Below are 19,898 nucleotides of genomic sequence, written 5' to 3'. Positions count from 1 at the left end.
GCCGATACGCACTCACAATTGCAAAAATGTGCTAATTGTTTCACCCAGCAAACCATCGCAGTGTGATACAATCAGAGAAAATGACGATAAACTACGAGAAAGAGAATTTCATTGTCGTTGCAGAACGGACGTTAAACAGCCTTTGAATGAGAAATGCCAATGCAGTCGTAAAACACGCGCGCTGAATCCCCTATATCTCCCTGAAATCCGTAACAACTTGTATGATGAAGCAGTTATCCTGTTTACGGATATGCAACGTTTATATGTGTTTCCAAAACAAACTTTGGCAGTTGGGTCAAGCCTCGCTGCTCGCAGTAACGTACAGTTCAGATTATACTGAATCGTCTACCTTACACCGCGGCCATTGCTGCTGCAATGTTACGAGCACATTTTCATATAAATTTAGTTTTGCGCTTCACCTTGCGTGAATGTCCAGACGTATAATCATTCATCCATTCATACAAGCATCCAATCACATCGTTGAAATTTACAGTAATCGAGTTTTACGGATCATCCGAGGGCATAAAAATAACCCTTGGGATTTACTTTATCCAGTTTAATACAAGTGGTCTTTTTTTATTGTAAGTTTCTTTTTTTTAGTACGCCTTCACTCAACGATAGGTGGATCTATTTCACTGTGATAAAGCGAACAATGGGGAAAAAAGAACTTCACCCCTTGGGAAAACTGCAGCTATTATTTCTTGTGAAAAATGAACGATTGCGCTTCTTTTGACGGTCGTATTATAGACATAGATAACTTGGTGAGATAGTTGGATGAAGTAATGTCTTCGATGTTCTTTCGGACGTCATAAAAAGTATATGGAATTAGGTTTAATCCCGATTTTGGGAAGTCGGAGCTCATAATTCGAGAGATAGAAATCTCCAGTAATTTTTCAGTTACGCACAGCAATCGTGTTTTCTTAATTACGCATTCAACCGTAAAAAGTTTCCGTTTCTAGATTTTATTTCATAGGTAACAAACGTTATGAATCGTATTTTCAGGTACCACAAGAATATATAGACGTTTCTGAATTAGAACAAAATTGTATTGTACGAAAAAAGATGTTTTCCAAGTGGTAAAGGAAAAAGATTTTATTATTTTTCAAACAAAATACATGTCTGCCGAAAAAAAGTGCCATTTTTGAATAATTTCGAAACAATGGGTAGATATGAGTAAAAGTGCATGAAATCTTGTAAATATTTCTAACAAAAAATGCAAACATCCCCCAACAAAATCCACAGCTAATAGGTGTGACACTGCCTGTCCAGTTCATAATCGACGTTGACGTTGTTTCTTCTGTAAAACTGATCCTGAATTTTGTTTGATCGATAGAATTTACTCTCGGGAAAATCGAGTTGTATTCTATTAGGTCTACCGTGCCAATGACTGGTGACGACAGCTACTTTATGCCGTTTGTTTTCCTCGTGGATTCCATCCCAGATAAGAGCTGGTTGCCTGCGATCACAGCGTTGTTGTTTGGGGTTGAAAGGGGTCACGTCACGAATGCGATCGTACCCCGTGGTCAGCTGTCCGCGACTCCTTCGATCCTCCTGATTTCCGTTGTTGAAGTAAGTGATTTCACCACTAGCCGCGAAAGGCTCCGACTAGAAGGTTTCGAAACTGAAAATATCTGGTCCGAAGAGGTGACTTATCGTTAGTTCGATATCGTCGAGGTTAGAAGACCCGAGTATTCGTTTTCTTCTCACCGGTCCCACGCATGCAAAAATTTTCGGTATACACTCTTCGGAAGCTTTCATCAACGCCCATGGCGTTTTGAATTCGGTCTGAAACCTTCCCGTCATTTGGAAAACTTCGTTTTTGAAAATAGCCTCACGTTCTTGTCTTGTCAATTTCCGTCGCGATTAGTTGTGAAAAACGAACCAGTTCTCGCTGACTTTTTTTTCACAGCTTGACCTGAAGTTCGTATGTCGATTAATCGAATCCTTGACTTGAGGGTAATTCTGTTAAATTTATCGGTGACCACCTTCTTGGACTCGATTCAACCATCAAGGTGCAGACTCGTCATTCAAGTCGCTTGAGGATCACTGTAGTTACAGGCGTTCCTACATTTGTTTTGGCTTTATCGTCATAGTAACTCCGCACGTACGTAGACCGAGCTTCTGGTTCGATCACAAAGGAATCCTTGCTTACCTATCGCCTGTCCAACTGGTGGAAAGCCTTCCACACGACGCAGTGCACAACGATTGAATATTACATCTGCTGGAGTTGCGAGCTCTTTAATCGAAGGTTCTTTAATTTTCGGATTGGTGTTACTAGTCGCTAAGACTTGCAGCGTTGAATTGATTCCTTCCTGCATTTATCGAGATCCAGGTAATGAGGAATTGTTACCAGAAATTGTTCAGCACGTCTAGACTGTAGATTTCAGTTTATCGAGATGCACACCTGACAAAGTCACACTTTTCGTATATTCTTATGTGTATATATATATTTCTCTCGAGATTCACCGCTTTGTTACAACTCACGAACAGATATCACGTCTGTTTATTTGACCGTCATTTCGTCTGTCCCTGAAATTTGTGGGTGTCAAAATAATTAGAGCTATTTAAAGTGCATGATTTACTTCCGCCTGATATCTGCTGCTGCACGATGATGTTAAGAAATATAACGTGTATTCGTTACCTTGATTTTCCCACAGACATGATTACTCGTGTGCGTCAAAGTCAATAAATTTCTAGAATATTTACCTGCAGAAATACGCGATTACACGCAGGGGAAATAAGTTTTAAGTCTCCTTTTCCATTTGTTCCAATGTTCTCCACGTACATGAGTGACTTTGCCCGATCACTTCGCAATATTGTATTTCTCCTGTTAGTAATTGGAACGTAGATCTCGTTTACGAACGCTCGTAAATCGTGGAGCTTAAACAGAGATTTACCGTTTCTACCACCTTCGCTTGCCTGCACACGTCTTGCAGCACGTGCAATATACGCAATGATTTATTAACGATATCTCCAAGAGGACACAAAAACCGAGAAGTAAACGAAATAAATACACAGGCATGACCAGAAAAAATTAAATCCTAATATTTTCTTACCTATCTGATCACTTTAATAAAAGATGATGATCGATATAGTTCCAAAATTTGTTACGTGTTATTCAATTTCGCTGACAGATCCGGCTGGAGCATTTTAATCCAGAGAATTAGGAGTCACCTAATCCTCTGTAAATCATCCTCATCATTCGATTTTCTTGGTAACTTTCAGAGATACGTTTTTTATTTTTATTTTGATTTTTTTTTAAGGCGTTATATTACTCAAATTAACCACTTTTTCCCATCCCTTAATGATATATGCTGCAGCTGCAGGTGGGAGGGAAACACGTAATCTCTGACGAGCAAAATTCAGGGGTAGGATGAATATTTCATGAAACTTTATCAATTAAGGCGTTGTAGATCTGGAAGACTCAGAGGCCCTTTTCGTATTTAGATGTTTAATTTCAAAAGTTTTAATGACCGCGTCCAATGGACCGGTGTTAATTCACACAGTAATAATCGATACACATGCATCATCTTAGTCTCTACAGGAAATGAGATCCTCGTAAATGATCGGGAAAAACTTAAAAACAAGCACCAACAATTCACTTACATTTTATAGAAACTGGACAATAAAGGCACTGAAATGCCTGTGGATTTGTACTATTTACCGCCAAGTATTCCCTGCCGAGCTGTCATGATGCTCGCTAAAGCTTTGGGCATTCATCTGAACTTGAAGGTAGTCAATATCCTGGAAGGCGAGCACTTGAAGCCGGAATTTCTCAAGGTATGCATTGATCGATTATTATTCCTTGTCCAACATGCAATGACTCTCATCTCAATTACGGAAAGTTTTGCAAATTTAACAATTCTTTTTGCTTCTGGAAATAACAATCCATGCTGTTGAACAATTGATGTAATCCCACGTGAATCAAATGTCAAATTTATACGGTGATTTAACTGATATATCGTTCATTAAATCACTTCAGATTAATCCGCAACACACGATACCAACGATCAACGATAATGGACTCATACTTTGGGAAAGGTGCGCGACTTTTTGCGTTCTACTTGCGATTAATTGTATCAGAAACATTTTACTTCACTCGAACGAGTCATCGTAATCAATTCTTTTTCTATAGTCGAGCCATCATGGGGTACTTTGTGGAAAAGTATGCAAAGAACGATTCGTTGTATCCGAAGGATCCGCAACGCAGAGGCCACGTGGACCAGAAACTTTACTTCGACCTTGGTACGCTGAACCAAAACCTTCTGAAGACTTACGTAAGTTTGATGATCGTATTCCAGGGTGAAATACTTTTCTTAATCGCAATTTGACCGAATTGTTTCTTCTTTACAAGTTTCCAATTATCTTCGGCCAAACTGAAAGCATCGATGATAAGAATTTGGAAGCTCTGGAAAAGGCGTTCGAAATTCTTGACACGTTTTTAGAGGGGAGCAGATTCGTCGCCGGAGATCAGTTGACCATCGCCGACTTCAGCATCATCGCCACAGTCAGTACAGCTGACGTGAGTAATGATCAGTTCTTGCACAATCGAGACGTGAACCGAGTGTAAGAATTTCAACAAAAATCTGCTTCAGGCATTCGGCTTCGACATTGGCCGATTCGACAACGTCGCCAACTGGTACAGGCAGTGTCAAATAGCTATGGCCGACTTTGGTTACGAAGAGATAAACGCTACCGGAGCTAAAATGTTGGGAGATATGCTCAAAAGTCGCAGTTGAATTTCGGATCTCTGACGATCGGATAAATCACTTCAGCACTCGGACTGCAGTGTTGCCTGTTGATCTGAAGAAATGAAAGATCTTCTGGTCATTAGAAGCATACGTTTGAATTTCCTCGCACGATATTTGAAGAAGTGGAAGCCTAAATTTTTTTTGCCTCAGTACGGAACTTTGACCTCAAAAATTCATTGCGCTTGAGAGGTTTCTTCTTGGAAGATTTCCGGGACCCTACAGGCGAAGCAGTTAATTGAGAAACTTGTTAATTAGTCATGATTATTCATAAGATTAATCGGCACCTTATTATCAGATTACTTCACCTTAATTACTTAGTCAGAATGATAAATATCACCTTGTTGTCATTACGTGTATAATGCAATTATATTAAGGGCTTTATATTTCTTCACAGGGTATCACGACGTGGATTACGAAATTGGTTGAAAAAAACTTCTTCAATCACTAAAAAGAAAAAATATTTTTTTAAATTAGTCGATAGCGATAGATCCAAAAAATCTGATCTCTTCAAACGGAAAAATCTCTCTCAATGGATTTTTTAATTTTTTGCTATTCATTGTAACACAGTGTTTCAGTCCTGCATCAATTGTAAGTTACCTGCAGTAAGTTCCTTACCCAATTGAAGAAGTCATTTTTCTAACTATGTTCAACTGCCGATTACAATCACCTCGTGAACATTACTGCAGATGGTATATACCTATGGACAATCGAACGATTTGAACTCGGTTATTACCTCGCTCGGTGAAGATCGCATCAGCCGTCGGTAACTCATGGATCACTATCCGCTGATATTGTTGCAGTTCTGCACGAAACTCGAAAATAATCTTAGCACTTGTAGATAAAACTCGGATGATTGTACTGGTTCGACGCTGTATTAGAAATCAGTTAAACTAATCGTAAATACACTGGCATTTCAGAGTTCATACTGCAGTTGGAAGTCTGATCATTTATCAATATCTTCTCAACCGTGATCCTGAAAAATATTCACCAAGTGGCTTGGAATTTCAATCCTTGATTTATATGAAAATCTAAGGGATAAAACTGTAGGTAGAAATAATTAGAATCAATTGTAAACCGTTCAAGTTAACGGAGTATCAAAATTTAAGCCTTTTACAATTAAACGTTTTTTCACTAAAATAAAAGTGATTTGTTATGGAATAGCATGCTGAAACGAATTTCCGATCTAGTTTGCCAACACTTCAATTCTCGAATAGTAAGCCTGCAAGTGCCTGAAAATTCAATTTGGTATGGAGACGATTTGAGGAAAGGTAATAACAACGCGATTGGAACGCACAATTCTTCATTCTGTAACTTCTGTTTGTAACATTCTTCCATGTGAGTAATTATTACTGGTAATTTACGCAAAACATGAGCCTAGGACAATGCAGCTTCTTAGTATCTTGCTTGTAATACTTACGTGGAAATAGAACACATATGTTTACACGTCGTGTATCGCTTGGATCCAATCATCCCGTCTCTTATCTAGAAGCTGACTGGGGGAAAGTTACGTAATTTGTTAGCGATAGAAACGAGTTATTATTAATAACCGAAGCTTCCTGCTCAAGATAAGATATCTTTTCAATTGGATCCGCGTGCTCGCTTTTATCACAGTCACGCTGACAAGGCATGTAAACGAGTAGAACTGCATAATGTCAATTCGTTTGATAAACGAGCTGGAAGATCACTATGAAAACGAGAACGATCTGAAGCATTGCAAATAACGTCTCGTTTACTTTGTGCTATAGACAACTTCACAGGCATCAGAATTGTTTATAAGTATAGATACTAGCTTGGTCGGCGTAAAAAGTAATACCATATAGGATCGATTCGCTACTTATATTTTTATTTAACTACAAACAAACATGTGATGAATAGGCTGACACTGTTGCGCATAATGTGATATCACGAGGTACGATCTGTAAATTCAAATTTGAGAAAGTCGATAATCTAGCATGAAAAACTGCAGGATAATCTTTGACCAAAAAATCGTTTTCGTTACTAAATTTTCATCTGACGTCAAAATATGATCAAGAAAGAACAAGGACAAGTAAGGAGGATCAGTTTTCTGGCCAACAAGCAGAAATACGAGTATCAGAAATTTACGAGTCGTAATTCGATGCAGCAAGTTACAAAAAAATTGTAAAATATTTCCGATACACCGTGCATATTTTTTTTAGCTCATTTTTCGCACACGAGGAAGAAAAAGTGCAGTTTCATCTGACCAGGAGTCTGTCGAAACGAAGTAATCAACTCCAAGGTGATTTCCCCGGAAATTAGTCCGCTCTGAGTAACACACGAGTGGGTGTAGGCACACCTGTACAGTAATAATGGTGTTGTGCAAACTTACATAACGCTCGACTCGCATGACTGTGCGAAAATTGAGTCGGACGCTCTGAAACCTGGATCTCCGCTGTGATGTAGTCGTTGTTACAGGCATGCGAGTAGATTGAAGGATTTCAACACTTCGGTGGAACGTTTTCAGTACCGTAGCCAACGGTTTCAATGCGTTTCCGCCATCATCGATCTTTTCTGATACTCGCCTGAATACCATTCTTATCATGTTTTGATTTATCACCCAAATTCAGGTGGGCTGTTGGGAAAATTTACGACTTTCATCAAGTTTAAAAAGGAAAGAAAATCTCATTCGCAAACGGGGTTATAAAATTTTCTTTGAAGCAATAATACATTGACCATTAAATTTAATTTTTAAACGAAAATTTTTTACATCGTTTATATAAAATTAATGACTAATGAAAATGCCAATGGTTGAAAAAATTTGATGCATTATTAAAAATCCTGTTCACAAACATCGAAATATCAGTGCATAATTACTGAATATATAATAATTAATATACGCAATAAATAATAATAATCGTGATGAATAACACGATTTCTGTTCGTGGTAGGATCAGTTAGGTGGTGTAAATAATGAATATACGCAATTTTATATCTCCTTCACTCGATCGTTACGATAATTTGCAGGAAATAAGAATCGTCACAGTACTTTATGAATTTAATTACTGTATTACTGTATTCACAGTGAATATTTTTATGAAGCGAAAACGAGTTTGCGTTCAATGAATCCACCGAAAAGATCGTCGAATCGGGTTTCCGTATAGTCGGAATTCGCAACAGATCGACATAGCTTTTTCAACTTATAGAATAATAGTTGAGAAAGAAGTTGTATCGAATCATGCACTTAGTGTCTTTCCAGTTACATGATGTTATCAACTATTTACTGTCTTTTATCAGTGCAGTGATTATCACTCAAATATGATAACATACCTGCAGCTTTCGCGAAACGATAATAATTAAACAAAACTTATTACATTATCAGATCTGTAAATTCTTGTCTATTCCTTCCGCCAATATTTGCGAGCTAATTTTATAGCTCGGGATATAAGAGTGGGCGAGAACCCACGAAGGGTCCATCCATCGTGCCTACAAGCATACAAATGTTACTGCAAACCTCATGATTAAAACGCGTTGCAAAATGCAATAACATTCAGTTCATTCACAGCACATTATCGCCACAGTTCTACGAAACAAATCGATATCGAAGGTATAACATTGTTCGCTGTACATTGTACAACCTTCAAACGAATAGGTATATAAATTGTTCCCAGGGCAACAGGGCGACCAACAAATAGCCTCTAATTCTGCGTTTCAATGCTCAATGAATGAATGACTAAGCGAACGGGGACCAGAAAAACTGCATGTTCCAGTTCCAGTTACTTTGCCACTCCGTTCTTTCGAACAACGCAAACGCTAGAACGATTCGTCACTCTGTAGAATCGATCGTTTCCCGCTTGTCCTTCGATCACTTTGGCTGAGAATTCGGGCCTTTTGTCGTTCAATGTTCCATTCCATCAAACGGAACATAGAAGTGCTACACATACATAGATCCAGCCACTTGATGCACAGCTTCATACCATTCATGGCCGTGACCAAGCCGGTAACTTTCACTTCGCCGAGACTTGGCGAAGCTTGATTGGCCGACGAGTGTGGATAGGCAATCGGCTAAGCAGCGAAAGATCTCCAGAGGATCTCAGGAAAAAGGATCCAGAATTGAGTGTCCTGAGTGGAACTCGTAATATTTCGTCGTTTTTCAAATCGCCAAGTCGGTTTTCATCTTGTTCCTGACTCAAGGAAACAGTTTTCCATGTTTCAGTGATTCTGACACACATTTTCTCGCCTAAGTTGAGAACCCCTGCAAGGTCATTCGCTTGTAGCTGGAATGGCTCACCATGGTTCTACCGGCAGCACCGGCGACCGCTTATAAAACCGCTTTATCTGAAGCTCCGCTAGTCTCTCGACACTCTGCAAAGCTACTAGACGTGTCTGACGACCGCTGTTCTCTAGAAACTACGTTTTCTCAAACAAGGTTTAAAAAATTTTTCTGCTTTCTCTCCTGTGAATTGAAGTTTGATACGATTGTTGTTCACGAGTGATTGCTGGTTCCGTTTTTTTTCCTCTTTTTTTTTTCATTTTCTGTTTCATGTCTTTGCTCCGTTGATTGATTCTGTGATATCTTATTATTCATCGACTTGCAAATAGTGTAATTGACTCACCACTCTCACCGAAATCTATCATTTGACAGAAGCTGAAATGACTATCGATCTCTACTACGTACCGGGAAGCGCGCCTTGCCGTGCTGTTCTACTAACTGCGGCTGCTGTTGGTGTAGAATTGAATAAAAAAATGACGGATCTTATGAAGGGCGAACATCTGAAGCCTGAGTTCTTGAAGGTAACAAACAATAAATTGTCATATTTTTACTTACATTTTCAAGTTCACGTCAATCAATTCCATTAGCCAAATTCTGATTTGAATTCACGATCAGCCGACAATATCGTAAATTTTACGCTGTCAACTAGTCCTGTTCAAATTTCGAAAAAAAAATCCGTGTCAGTCTCTGTTATTTCAACAGTTAATATGTCTTCGCAGTCAAAGTATGTTAGTCAAATCGTGTATAATATCGGCCGTACGAACTTCGGATGTTTGTATACTAAACGGGCTCTATTCCTCATCAGAATTTTTTTTCTACTCTAAACGGCTTAACGATGTTGGAAAAAAAATTATCTTCAAAATTTTCATAACAATAGTTTTCGTCTAGTACATACATACCTTTCATTCTTATGAGAATGAAAAAAAAACGTTGAAACATACCTTCGTTCTTTCTTTTTCCAGATGAATCCCCAGCACACCATACCAACCTTGGACGACGATGGTTTTTACCTCTGGGAAAGGTAGGAATTCGATCAGATCGATCAACAGCTCAACAATAAATAGGATGTCGACCAAAGAGTGCCGCCTCGTAATAAGTCCTAGCATTATAATTGCCTGAGCTAGAGAGATTAGATTAGCGTAGGAATACCGGCTACACTATAAATAGAACAGGAGACAGGATATCTTCAAGGTCTCGCCAGACGACGTCACGAGTGGCACAGCAAGGTTGAAAATGAATGACGAACAATTACTCTTGTTAGCCAACACTTTTGAAATTTTTCGAGCCTCAGTCAGTCAAGATTAGTTCTGGCAGAACCGGCTATTCCAGAAACGTCTTTTAGCAATGATTGGCGTTCTTCTCTGTATAAATTATGCTTAGTCATAGTAGTCATAGTATCTGAACCAAGTATCAAATATAATGTTTATTACAGTCGTGCCATCATGGGATACTTGGTCGACAAATATGCGAAGAACGATTCCCTGTTCCCAAAGGACCCTAAGGCTCGGGCGGTTATCAACCAGAGACTCTACTTCGACCATGGAACTCTCTACAACGCATTCGCTGAATACTTCGTACGTATTTAAATTGAATTCACCGTAAGCAAAGAGACAGATTTTTTTTTTACCAATAATTAATAATGTGAAATCCCTCAAAGTGCGAACACTTTTTCACCTCATTTTGCCTTGTTCGGTTTTTAATTAATAAGTTATGTAATTGAGATGAGAATGTTGATTCATACACGCTTCTCGATGCACAGTACCCAACGATATTTGGTAACGCGCCTGCCGATCCGGTCAAGCGGGAGAAGATTGATCAGGCACTTGAATTCCTGGACAAGTTCCTCGAAGGGCAGAAGTACGCCGCTGGCAAGACCCTCACGATCGCCGATCTTGCCCTGGCCGTGACCGTATCAAATTTCGAGGTAAGCAATTGCAGACCTCGTGAGGTGATAGCTCTGCATCTTACGAGAGGACTTAATGACGGCCAAACTTTCTTCAGGCGATGAATCTCGATCTGAGCAAGTTCAAGAACGTCGTACGTTGGCTTGCAACTATCAAGTCCGAAGCTCCGAAATACGAGGAGACGAATGGAGCTGGAGCCAAAGCCTTCAAGGAGCTCGCTGACAGTTTGAAGAAGTAGATTTAGCTATATCGAGTATTATTTTTTTTCATCATCACTGTATCTTGTTGTTTATATAAAAGATCGTGTTTGTATAAAAGAATGCACGTAAACGGTATTACGTAGAGTAGAACCAATTCGAGTGTTCTTATAAAATGATAGTTTATTTTCTCCTTTCATATCAGTTTATCAAAGGCTGTAAGCCATTTGCACAAATATATATAACTTTGTTACACATTTTATGTATACATATATATTATACTACTTTTATCATCAAACATTCACTAAATCCTTGCAAAGTTCGAATCGTAGTGAAATTTGTCGTACAACGCGTTAGGCAATTCTATAATAAAAACTCTCTGGTCTTTCGACTTATCAAATGATCAGCTGTTTTTGCTAACCCAAATTTGCTAATCTCAAACAGTCGAATCAAATTCTACGTCAATCACATCCATTTTAGGATTATCGAAAATATCACAGCTGGCGAAAGTGATTCAACATTCAATCACCTTTAATTTATTAGCTTCTTATTCAGTTGCAGTAGTAATAGTGAAACGTTTTTTCTCTTTAATTGTTTCTCTCAATGAATTCTATTACCGATTGAAATATTTGGTAACTTCTCCAGACCATAAATATAATCACTACCACTAATAAATAAAGTAAAAGGCGTGTATTTCTTTCATGGCATTCACTACGGAGGCACTCAGAACGCATATCTACACTAAGATTAACCGAAGAAATAAATAAAAATATGAGGTCCTGTGTTTGGTGGATACGCTCTTTCAGCAGTAAAATATATCTTCATCTATAATATTTAGAAATTCTGTAAAGTCACATCCACCATTTTTATTTAATTTTTTTTTTATCCTTCTGCAAACAACTCAAGAATCTTAGAAACGTGAAGATTTATCGATTTCGGGAATAATTAAAAAATTTCTGCTGTCTCCAAAAATTATATCATAATTTACGTGGTATATGGTCGTACGAGGCTAAATGCGACCTTACACCATCGATGAACGTGATTATTTTTGATAAGGTTCGTGACGAAAGGGCATAACCGTCAATTCATCCATTTCAAATTTCAACGTTTTTCAACGCATTCTCATGTTTTTCGCGTAAATACAAAGGAAAAATAAAAACATCCATTTTACCTTTACTCGTGGTAAAAGGTCGTGCAAAGGCGCATTCGTCCTCATACCATTAGACACGCGATGTAAATTCACCCTAACGTCTACATGGTATATGAATTACGCTATAACTATAACCGGGACTGACGTAAGAGTCAAGAGCGGAAATGGTATGCGTTATCAGACGCTTAACTGACGGCCTGTTCCATGTGGTGAAAACCAGGACATGGCAATACATTCAGAGACACGCTGACTTGACACCGGATTAAATATTCTTCCGTGACTTGGCGTTATGAATTTTTCAAACTCAGGTACGGAGGGAAACGGTCGTGTGGCGATCGGACATAGAGCTAAAGACAACTGTACTTAACAGTCCGAAGGCTGCTCTAGACCTGAACAATCGTAGTTGCTGAACTCATAGCTCACTTTTATTCAAATGTAAGTTGAAATAAATTTTCTAGTAGTACATAGATCGTAAATTTATCGGAAATTTAATTCAAAATGTTTCCAAGATGTTCTCGATGTGTACTTTAAGAGAACGTTTATACTGTTTTGTTGGTACAGATGCAGGTGTCTGCTTGAGTATCTCGGAAGCAAAAACACGACATGTCACTTGATTTGTACTTCACGCCGTTTAGTCCCCCGTGCCGTGCAGTGCTGCTGGCAGCCGAGGCGATTGGAATTTCCCTCAACTGTATAAACGTAGATTTGTTCAGTGGTGAACAACTGAAACCAGAATATGAGCAGGTACTTATTCGGGGAAAAATTCCTTGCACTTTGCCTTTGAGGTTTTCTTACGTTAAATGATAAATGCTGCGTTTTTAGTTGAATCCGCAAAAGACAGTCCCGCTGTTGATTGATGGCGACTTCAAGCTATCCGAAAGGTACGAAAATCCTTAATCCCTGAATTCAGTAAACTGCTCTTTCGCATTTAAATTACTTTTATTCGAAAATAATATTATTCCGTTTTGTTATTGGCTGAAAAATTAAAATGATAGATTTTCTTCAATTTTGAGTCAAAAGAAGTGAAAAATTTTTTGAAAAATATTAATTTTCATCCGTTTAATATCACTTAATATACGATAATCACGTACACAAATCTCAGGCACAAAATCTCTCTAGATTTGTGCTAACGAAATTATTTTATCGTTGTTTTTTCTCCCAAGACTACAAAAGCAAACTTTAAGAGTGGCGAGGATATATTTTCCATAATTTTGATGCATGAAAAATAAAGAAAAAAAAAAGTAATCGACTCAGCCCAGGCATAAAAAGAAATTTTCTTCTTTGTTGAGCGGTTTGATCTATGCTGTATTTTCACCTCCAATCCCAGTCGAGCGATCATGATTTACCTGGTGAACGCGTACGGTAAAAACGACAGACTTTACCCAAAGGATCCAGCTACACGTGCTGTTGTGAACCAGCATCTTTATTTCGACATGGGCCATCTGTACAAGAGCATCTCGGAATATTTCGTGCGTATAATGAACACATCATCGAAGTTATGTAAACTTTATACGATAAAGTCAAGCTGTTAAAATAATGCACAACGTTATTTCAGTACCCAGTTCTTTTTATGGGAGCTACGACGCACGATCCGGCGAAGTACGATAATTTAACTTCGGCTTATGAAATTTTGGACAAATTATTGGACGGCCATGATTATGTGGCAGGGCGGAATTTGACGCTGGCAGATTTGGCTGTGGTAGCGTCAGTGTCAACCGCTGACGTGAGTCAAAATTACCTCGCCAAAGTCGTTGACTCGTCAAAATCAGCGAGTGCTCAATTACCAACAAATATATTCTCGCCATTAATGGTTTTTAAATTTTCAGGTGCTCAATTTCGATCACAAAAAATACAAAAACGTTAGCCGATGGTACGAACGAGTGAAACGATCCGCACCTGGGTACAGAAAAATCAACGCCGATGGAGCCGAAATTATGAAGCAATTTCTAAAGGATCCAGAAGCGTAAAACGATCGACGGATGATAAAAATTGAACACGTGTTTTAAGCCTGTGTAGTTTAGCACACTAGAAAAAGGCGTATTTTCGACGGCGGTGTTTAATCAATAAGTATTTTATCCAGCACGGCCCTACTAGGCATAAATGTAATCAAAGAATAGTTGTAAATTAACACACAGTAGTAGCTTCGATACTAATCGTAAAATGTGAAGACATTGTACCATGAAAATATTCACGATGCATTCTTTATTATACCGTCGTTTTATACACATAACTCAAAATCTAATGATCAAAAAAATTTGGAGGAGTTGAAGCAATGCTTGCTGAAGTATCCCTGCGGTTAAAAATATTTATTAATACATATGGAATTTCGCAATAGCCACAGATGTTAATGATCCAATCAAGATGTCCAACAGATTGTCGAAACAGCAAAAACAAATCCCGGTAAGAACTGTTGAGAAAACCTGTGGAATACTCTCTTGAATTATATTAAAATCTCAACCATCAACGCTAAAAGTAACCATCATCCGATACCTGAGTCATAAAAACTATTTCAAAGTACGGTTACGTGGGCGAAGATAAATTTTCCCAAAGTTTGAACAATTGAACTCGTTCTGATGAATCCCTCCCAATATTTTCTGAATAGCAACATCTGTCAAATCGTCGTTCTTCAATGCCTTGGGGACGTTAAAAAGGTACTTATTGTTAGAGTACGAGTTAAAAAAATTTGGTAATTTGAAGATTCCAACTCGATTCGGTCCTGCAAATCTTTCATGCTTTAAAATAATGGATTGAAACACTTTTTACAGTTTATGGTAGAGATGAATTCGCCAAGCACTGAAGCCAATGAATAATCAGCTATTGTTCTTTTTTGAATTTTTGGGGAGTGAAAGTGAAGATAAGTACGATTCCTTTTGTCGCAACCCATCGTTACGTGCTTTCCATAATCATTGCAGGATCGTTTGCAGAAGTTACTCTCAATAATCTCATCAAATTTATAACAGCATCCCAACGAGTCTCAAAAACTTCGATTTTTGAAAAAAATCAAGTGGTTCTAACTAAGATTAGGTGATTCTACGTGCAGATGGACTTTGAGCTTTGACTGTAAACTAAAAACCAAATAAGTTGGTTACTTATTACTTGAAGTGCACTCACGTAGGTAATCAGACCAAACTCAGCTCAGTTGCAAAAATGGTAAATTCCTTCAACCACCGTAGCGAATACAAGGACTGCAATACTTTACCCCAGAAAGTCTTTTAACATGAATTTCTCTCGCTGATTTTCAAGGATCTAAAACCCAACGAACGCCATAAAAAATCTTGTCAATTTAACAACAATAGTTTCTTCCCGTATGAGGTTCTCCTTCCAATTTCTCCACCCTGCAGGCTATCCGGCTCACAGCGTTATGTATGCGGTTCTACAAATTGTATACCCATTATCGTAGTGGATTACAGTGATTTTTACTCCATTTGATGTCCTATTTGATCGATCGAACACCTTCACGGGGCATCTGGTGAGCTACGTACATTATACCAAAGGTTTAAGTGGTACCGAATAACATATTTGATGAATCCACAGAAGTGATTTCTTTCGTGTCACGGAGTATTGGAAACCAATTTCATGGAAGTATTACGTCAAGAATCAGAGTCAACCGTACGTCAATCACATATAAATTACAAAATTATCAAAGAATCGAATTAACAGATCAATGAGATTGACTGGAATTTAGTTGCAACAATCACCTTGAATCGTGATGATATTCATTTAAATGAATCTTATCTAAACTTAACGAGTCAGTTGCAGGCCTAATGCTTTCTTCGAAAACGATTTATAAGAAAATGTAGTTGTTCTGTGGCTTTACTTAATTGGTTTCAAAGTATTTTGTAACATGATTCGTGACAGATAAGAACGCATGTACGTTCGTTAGAGGTAGGCAAATTTCATGTTCGTAATTTTTCATAGAGCGTGAAATTTGCTGTTAGAACCTGTATTTAGATAGTTTATAAGTCAACCCACTTACTAGCAGAAAAAAAGAGATATTCAAATCTTTTCTGATTTTCTTTGCGTTTTAATTAAATGCAAAATGGAAAAAATTAGATACGCACCTCTAAATATCAGTATTAGGAGCTCAGATTTGGCTGAGATATTCTATTTGAGATCCACTACCGAAATTTAAAAAACAAAATTTAATTCTTTTGGCACAGCTTAAGGTACGCTGATGTTGCAATATCATTTCACTGGTAGGTAATCAGCCATTCGAGACAAATTGATTCTCTTTGTTTTAAGATTAATAGAGGTTAATAGAGAACAAAATGAAGCTTATTACGAGCAGTTTTAATTGACGTACTAAGGTGACGGAAGTTCATCTCAATGGCCTGTTTTATCGGCATATGATATACGTATTGAACCAAACAATTCTGAAGATCACATTTAAATTCTTTGCATTTATTAGATACTTGAATTGACTAATTGTGACATAAAGATCGTAAGGTTTAATTCTTCGCCAACGATCTTTGAAGCGCCACTCAAGTTCCTTCGATCTGTTTACGCAGCACTGATAAGTAGGATAGATTTGTGTTCATGATCTGAAACAGAGATATTTTTATGATAAGTTGATTACAGAAGTTATTTCATTTTATTTTAAAGAAGATCAACCGCACCTTTTTGAAGGTCTGCGAGGATATTTTGTGAAATTTTCCAGCAGTCAAACAACTGTTTCGACGTGATCGTATCACGATCAGCATCAGACTGCTGTGTAGAGATCTTCTTGCCTCGGAGATTGGCATCAAGTACCACTTCGACCGAAATGCAGCCTCGCCAACTTTACCACTTTCGAGGCTTATTTCGTTGCAGGTCCAGGTGAAAATAAAGGTTTGCAAAACACTGCCCGTAAAGTGAAATATTAATTCCCGGCGTCCAGCCTGTTGAGAAAAATCGTGAATTGAACGATCAATAAGGAACCCCGATATTAACTTGGGAATCGGCTAAGGCCGCGTCATTCCTACCAAAAAAGTTTCGAATCCTGCGAAACATATGATGCAACTGGACACTCCTATCTGACAAAAAAGCATCCAGCTGAAGAGGTTTTCCAGTCTTTCGATGTAATCAAACAGGAATACATGCCGCTTGACGCATGCCTTCAATTTATCATTCACCGATTTACAGGGATCTGCATAATTTTTTTGTATCACAGATTTTGCACAATCGGACTCTGTTCTCAAAATAACGTTTTTGCCAAAAATGTCTTCCGAATATCTTTCATTCCTTGCTTCATGAGGATCCTCAGTTACTTGCTGCCCATCACTTACATGGCTTACATATTCGTCACACAACGTTTCCAGTCTATGCTGTAAAATTTTGAACTGTGCAACGACGTGTAAGTTGAATATACTCAGTAAGTTGTCGAAGCAGAAGAAAGAGATTCCTACGTATATGGTAGACAGACTCTGCAATTTAACAAGTTATTTATTACAATTTTTGATATAGCATACTGACAATTTCTATGCTGACATTTTACAGGTCGGATTCTTAAGGGTAACACCACTCTAGGATTTTGGAAAATTCGATCTGTTTTCTTTTTAGCTTAAGCAATATTTTGGTATTCTGAAAATCATATCCAGTTGATCCTATAGTGAACGAAATTTTTTTAAAGGTTCGCGCTGAGTGCTCGTAAAACTTTAAACGCGTTTTTCTCGAGATCACTTTTTTCAAACTGGGAGGACAGATCACTTGAACACCGTTGGATGGATAAATTTTAAATTTTGATGTTTAGCGTCACTATTACATTCTCTGTGGAAGTACATGGCCGTTTAATTATTCAATGCAAATTTTTTTTGTAAATGATTTACTGCTCATTTTTTGGCCAAAAATCGTTTAATTTCATCAAAAGTGCACCATTTCTAAAAAGTTCGATTAAAAAAAAAACCTCTACGCACTTCCATAGGCAATAGTATATAGATTATAAAAAATTTTAGTTCTTTGTTTCAGGTTTTCTATTTCAGGAGAAGTTCGTCCTCCCGTGAAAAAATTTAAAACAAAATACCATTTCAAAGATCCGCTCTGTCGTCGCCATTTTGCATTAAAATGATAATTCAAATTTTTGTTTTCATAATTTAACATGTGTTAAATAAGCCCTCTGAAGAGAAATCATATTCCTTTTTCAATACTTCCAAAATAAATCGTCAAAGGTAGGCCTTTCTTTCACCCCTTAAGGATTGAATAAATTTTTCCACCAAAACAAGATATTTTGTAGAACTTTTAACTCGTGAGAACTCTTTTTCTACTTTTTTTTCAATAATTAAAGTGTAATTTTAAAATGCGATGCCTACGAAGTTTCTAAACTTCTGAAAATCACTTTTCGTGCGTCCCAATCATCAGCACTGATTTTGGCGTAACAATTACTGTACAGTCAAAGAATTTCAATCGACGTTGATAAGTGTACAGTACCTCAATCGTGTAAGTAATTTCGTAATACGGTGTCACAGTTAAAGGCAAATCGACGTAAAGTCTGAATGGCAGTGCTCTGTCAGTGCCATTTAACTTTTGGTTATCTGTCAAGTGAATGCAACAATTAAACAACGCACAACCCATCTAAGAAACAATATTTTTGCTGCTGCATAAGACTTATTCAGTGAAGTCCTGGACTCACCGAATAATGGCTTCATCAAGTAAGAGATCACCGTTCCTTCAACACAAAAAGCCATGCCGCAGAGCACAATGATGCTCCGTTTTTCGCATTCCCGTAAAACACGCTGGCCAAAACTGTCGTGTTTCGCATTCCAAAAGTTTTTTTCGGAAAACACAATCAGGTTAATTAATTCACTTCGTCGTGTTGTTGCGATGGATAATTTTACGATGCCACTTATTACCGGTATGATGGCGGCGACGATTTCCGCGACGTCCTAAAACCATGGAAGACACGAGTACGAATATAATCCTTATAAATACGTTGTAAAATACGTTGATCATAATCTACTGGATACAATTTGTCCCATAATGTGTACTCACGTAAAGATTACCCCAAATATAGTATAAATCAACCCACACGACGGCAAGGGCGAAAATAACTGCTGTAAATGTGTAAATCAGAGTAGCGACGAGGATCCATTTTCCACGTTTAGTTTCAGCGTACCAAAAACCAACAACCTTCATGTAAAACCGTACAATTTTGATCGAGATATTTCTCTCCAGGTACGATGACATCTTGACAATTTCTGATACCTGACACTCTCCCTTAACTTGAGTGTATTATACGTATCTCCATTTTGTAAATTGTGGCAATCAGAGCAATCGCTTCGAAGAATTGCACAGTAACACTTGCGCATTTGAAGAATTCATTGTTACCACTTCGGATCCGCATATACTTATCTGTCCACTTCGATATTTCAAAATGGCGGTTTTTGCAACGCTGTCATTCGTTGAGAGTGGCTCTGCACTTTGTCGTTGACATCCATGACCGCAGAGTGAATCCAAACTATTGAATTTTGCTCAGAACGACAAAGGTTAGCAAATTTATTTCACACCAGTCGTGCAACTGCTGATCCTTCAAATTTTGACAAACCAGGTAAGCTTCCAAAAGCTACTCGTTCGTGCTTTATTCTTAGAGATGGATAACTTAAATTTCTAAACTGTCATCTATGGACGAATCATATATGATGTTGCAAGTTGTGTTCAAGCAGTTTTTTGGAAATTCAACCATATCTTGTTGATGTG

At 37.9% G+C, this 19,898-nt stretch overlaps 2 protein-coding genes across 2 annotated transcripts; one reads left to right on the top strand and one right to left on the bottom strand.

Annotated features, from left to right (window-relative positions):
- Window positions 1-3,619: 3,619 nt before the first annotated feature.
- On the top strand, window positions 3,620-14,332 carry LOC124409168. Its single transcript, XM_046886593.1, has 16 exons — window positions 3,620-3,780; window positions 3,983-4,041; window positions 4,136-4,277; window positions 4,355-4,522; window positions 4,596-4,734; window positions 9,352-9,500; window positions 9,942-10,000; window positions 10,412-10,553; window positions 10,739-10,903; window positions 10,981-11,117; window positions 12,270-12,397; window positions 12,811-12,974; window positions 13,053-13,111; window positions 13,558-13,699; window positions 13,786-13,953; window positions 14,057-14,332. Exons 1-16 carry the CDS (start codon window positions 3,640-3,642, stop codon window positions 14,195-14,197), a joined length of 2,103 nt encoding a protein of 700 aa, XP_046742549.1. The 5' UTR covers window positions 3,620-3,639; the 3' UTR covers window positions 14,198-14,332.
- A 2,379-nt stretch (window positions 14,333-16,711) lies between these two features.
- LOC124407138 (odorant receptor 49b-like) lies at window positions 16,712-19,381 on the bottom strand. The gene is made up of 6 exons (XM_046883426.1): window positions 19,194-19,381; window positions 18,835-19,087; window positions 18,633-18,736; window positions 17,192-17,632; window positions 16,847-17,107; window positions 16,712-16,771 (listed from the first exon to the last, which is right to left on the bottom strand). The coding sequence occupies exons 1-6, from the start codon at window positions 19,335-19,337 to the stop codon at window positions 16,712-16,714; spliced, it is 1,263 nt and encodes a 420-aa protein (XP_046739382.1). The 5' UTR covers window positions 19,338-19,381.
- Window positions 19,382-19,898: the final 517 nt, after the last annotated feature.

The sequence above is a fragment of the Diprion similis genome, chromosome 1, assembly GCF_021155765.1.
Source record: "Diprion similis isolate iyDipSimi1 chromosome 1, iyDipSimi1.1, whole genome shotgun sequence".
Lineage (NCBI taxonomy): Eukaryota > Metazoa > Arthropoda > Insecta > Hymenoptera > Diprionidae > Diprion > Diprion similis.
The sequence above is the reverse complement of the archived record's forward strand: the minus strand, read 5'-3'. Positions and strand labels throughout refer to the sequence as shown.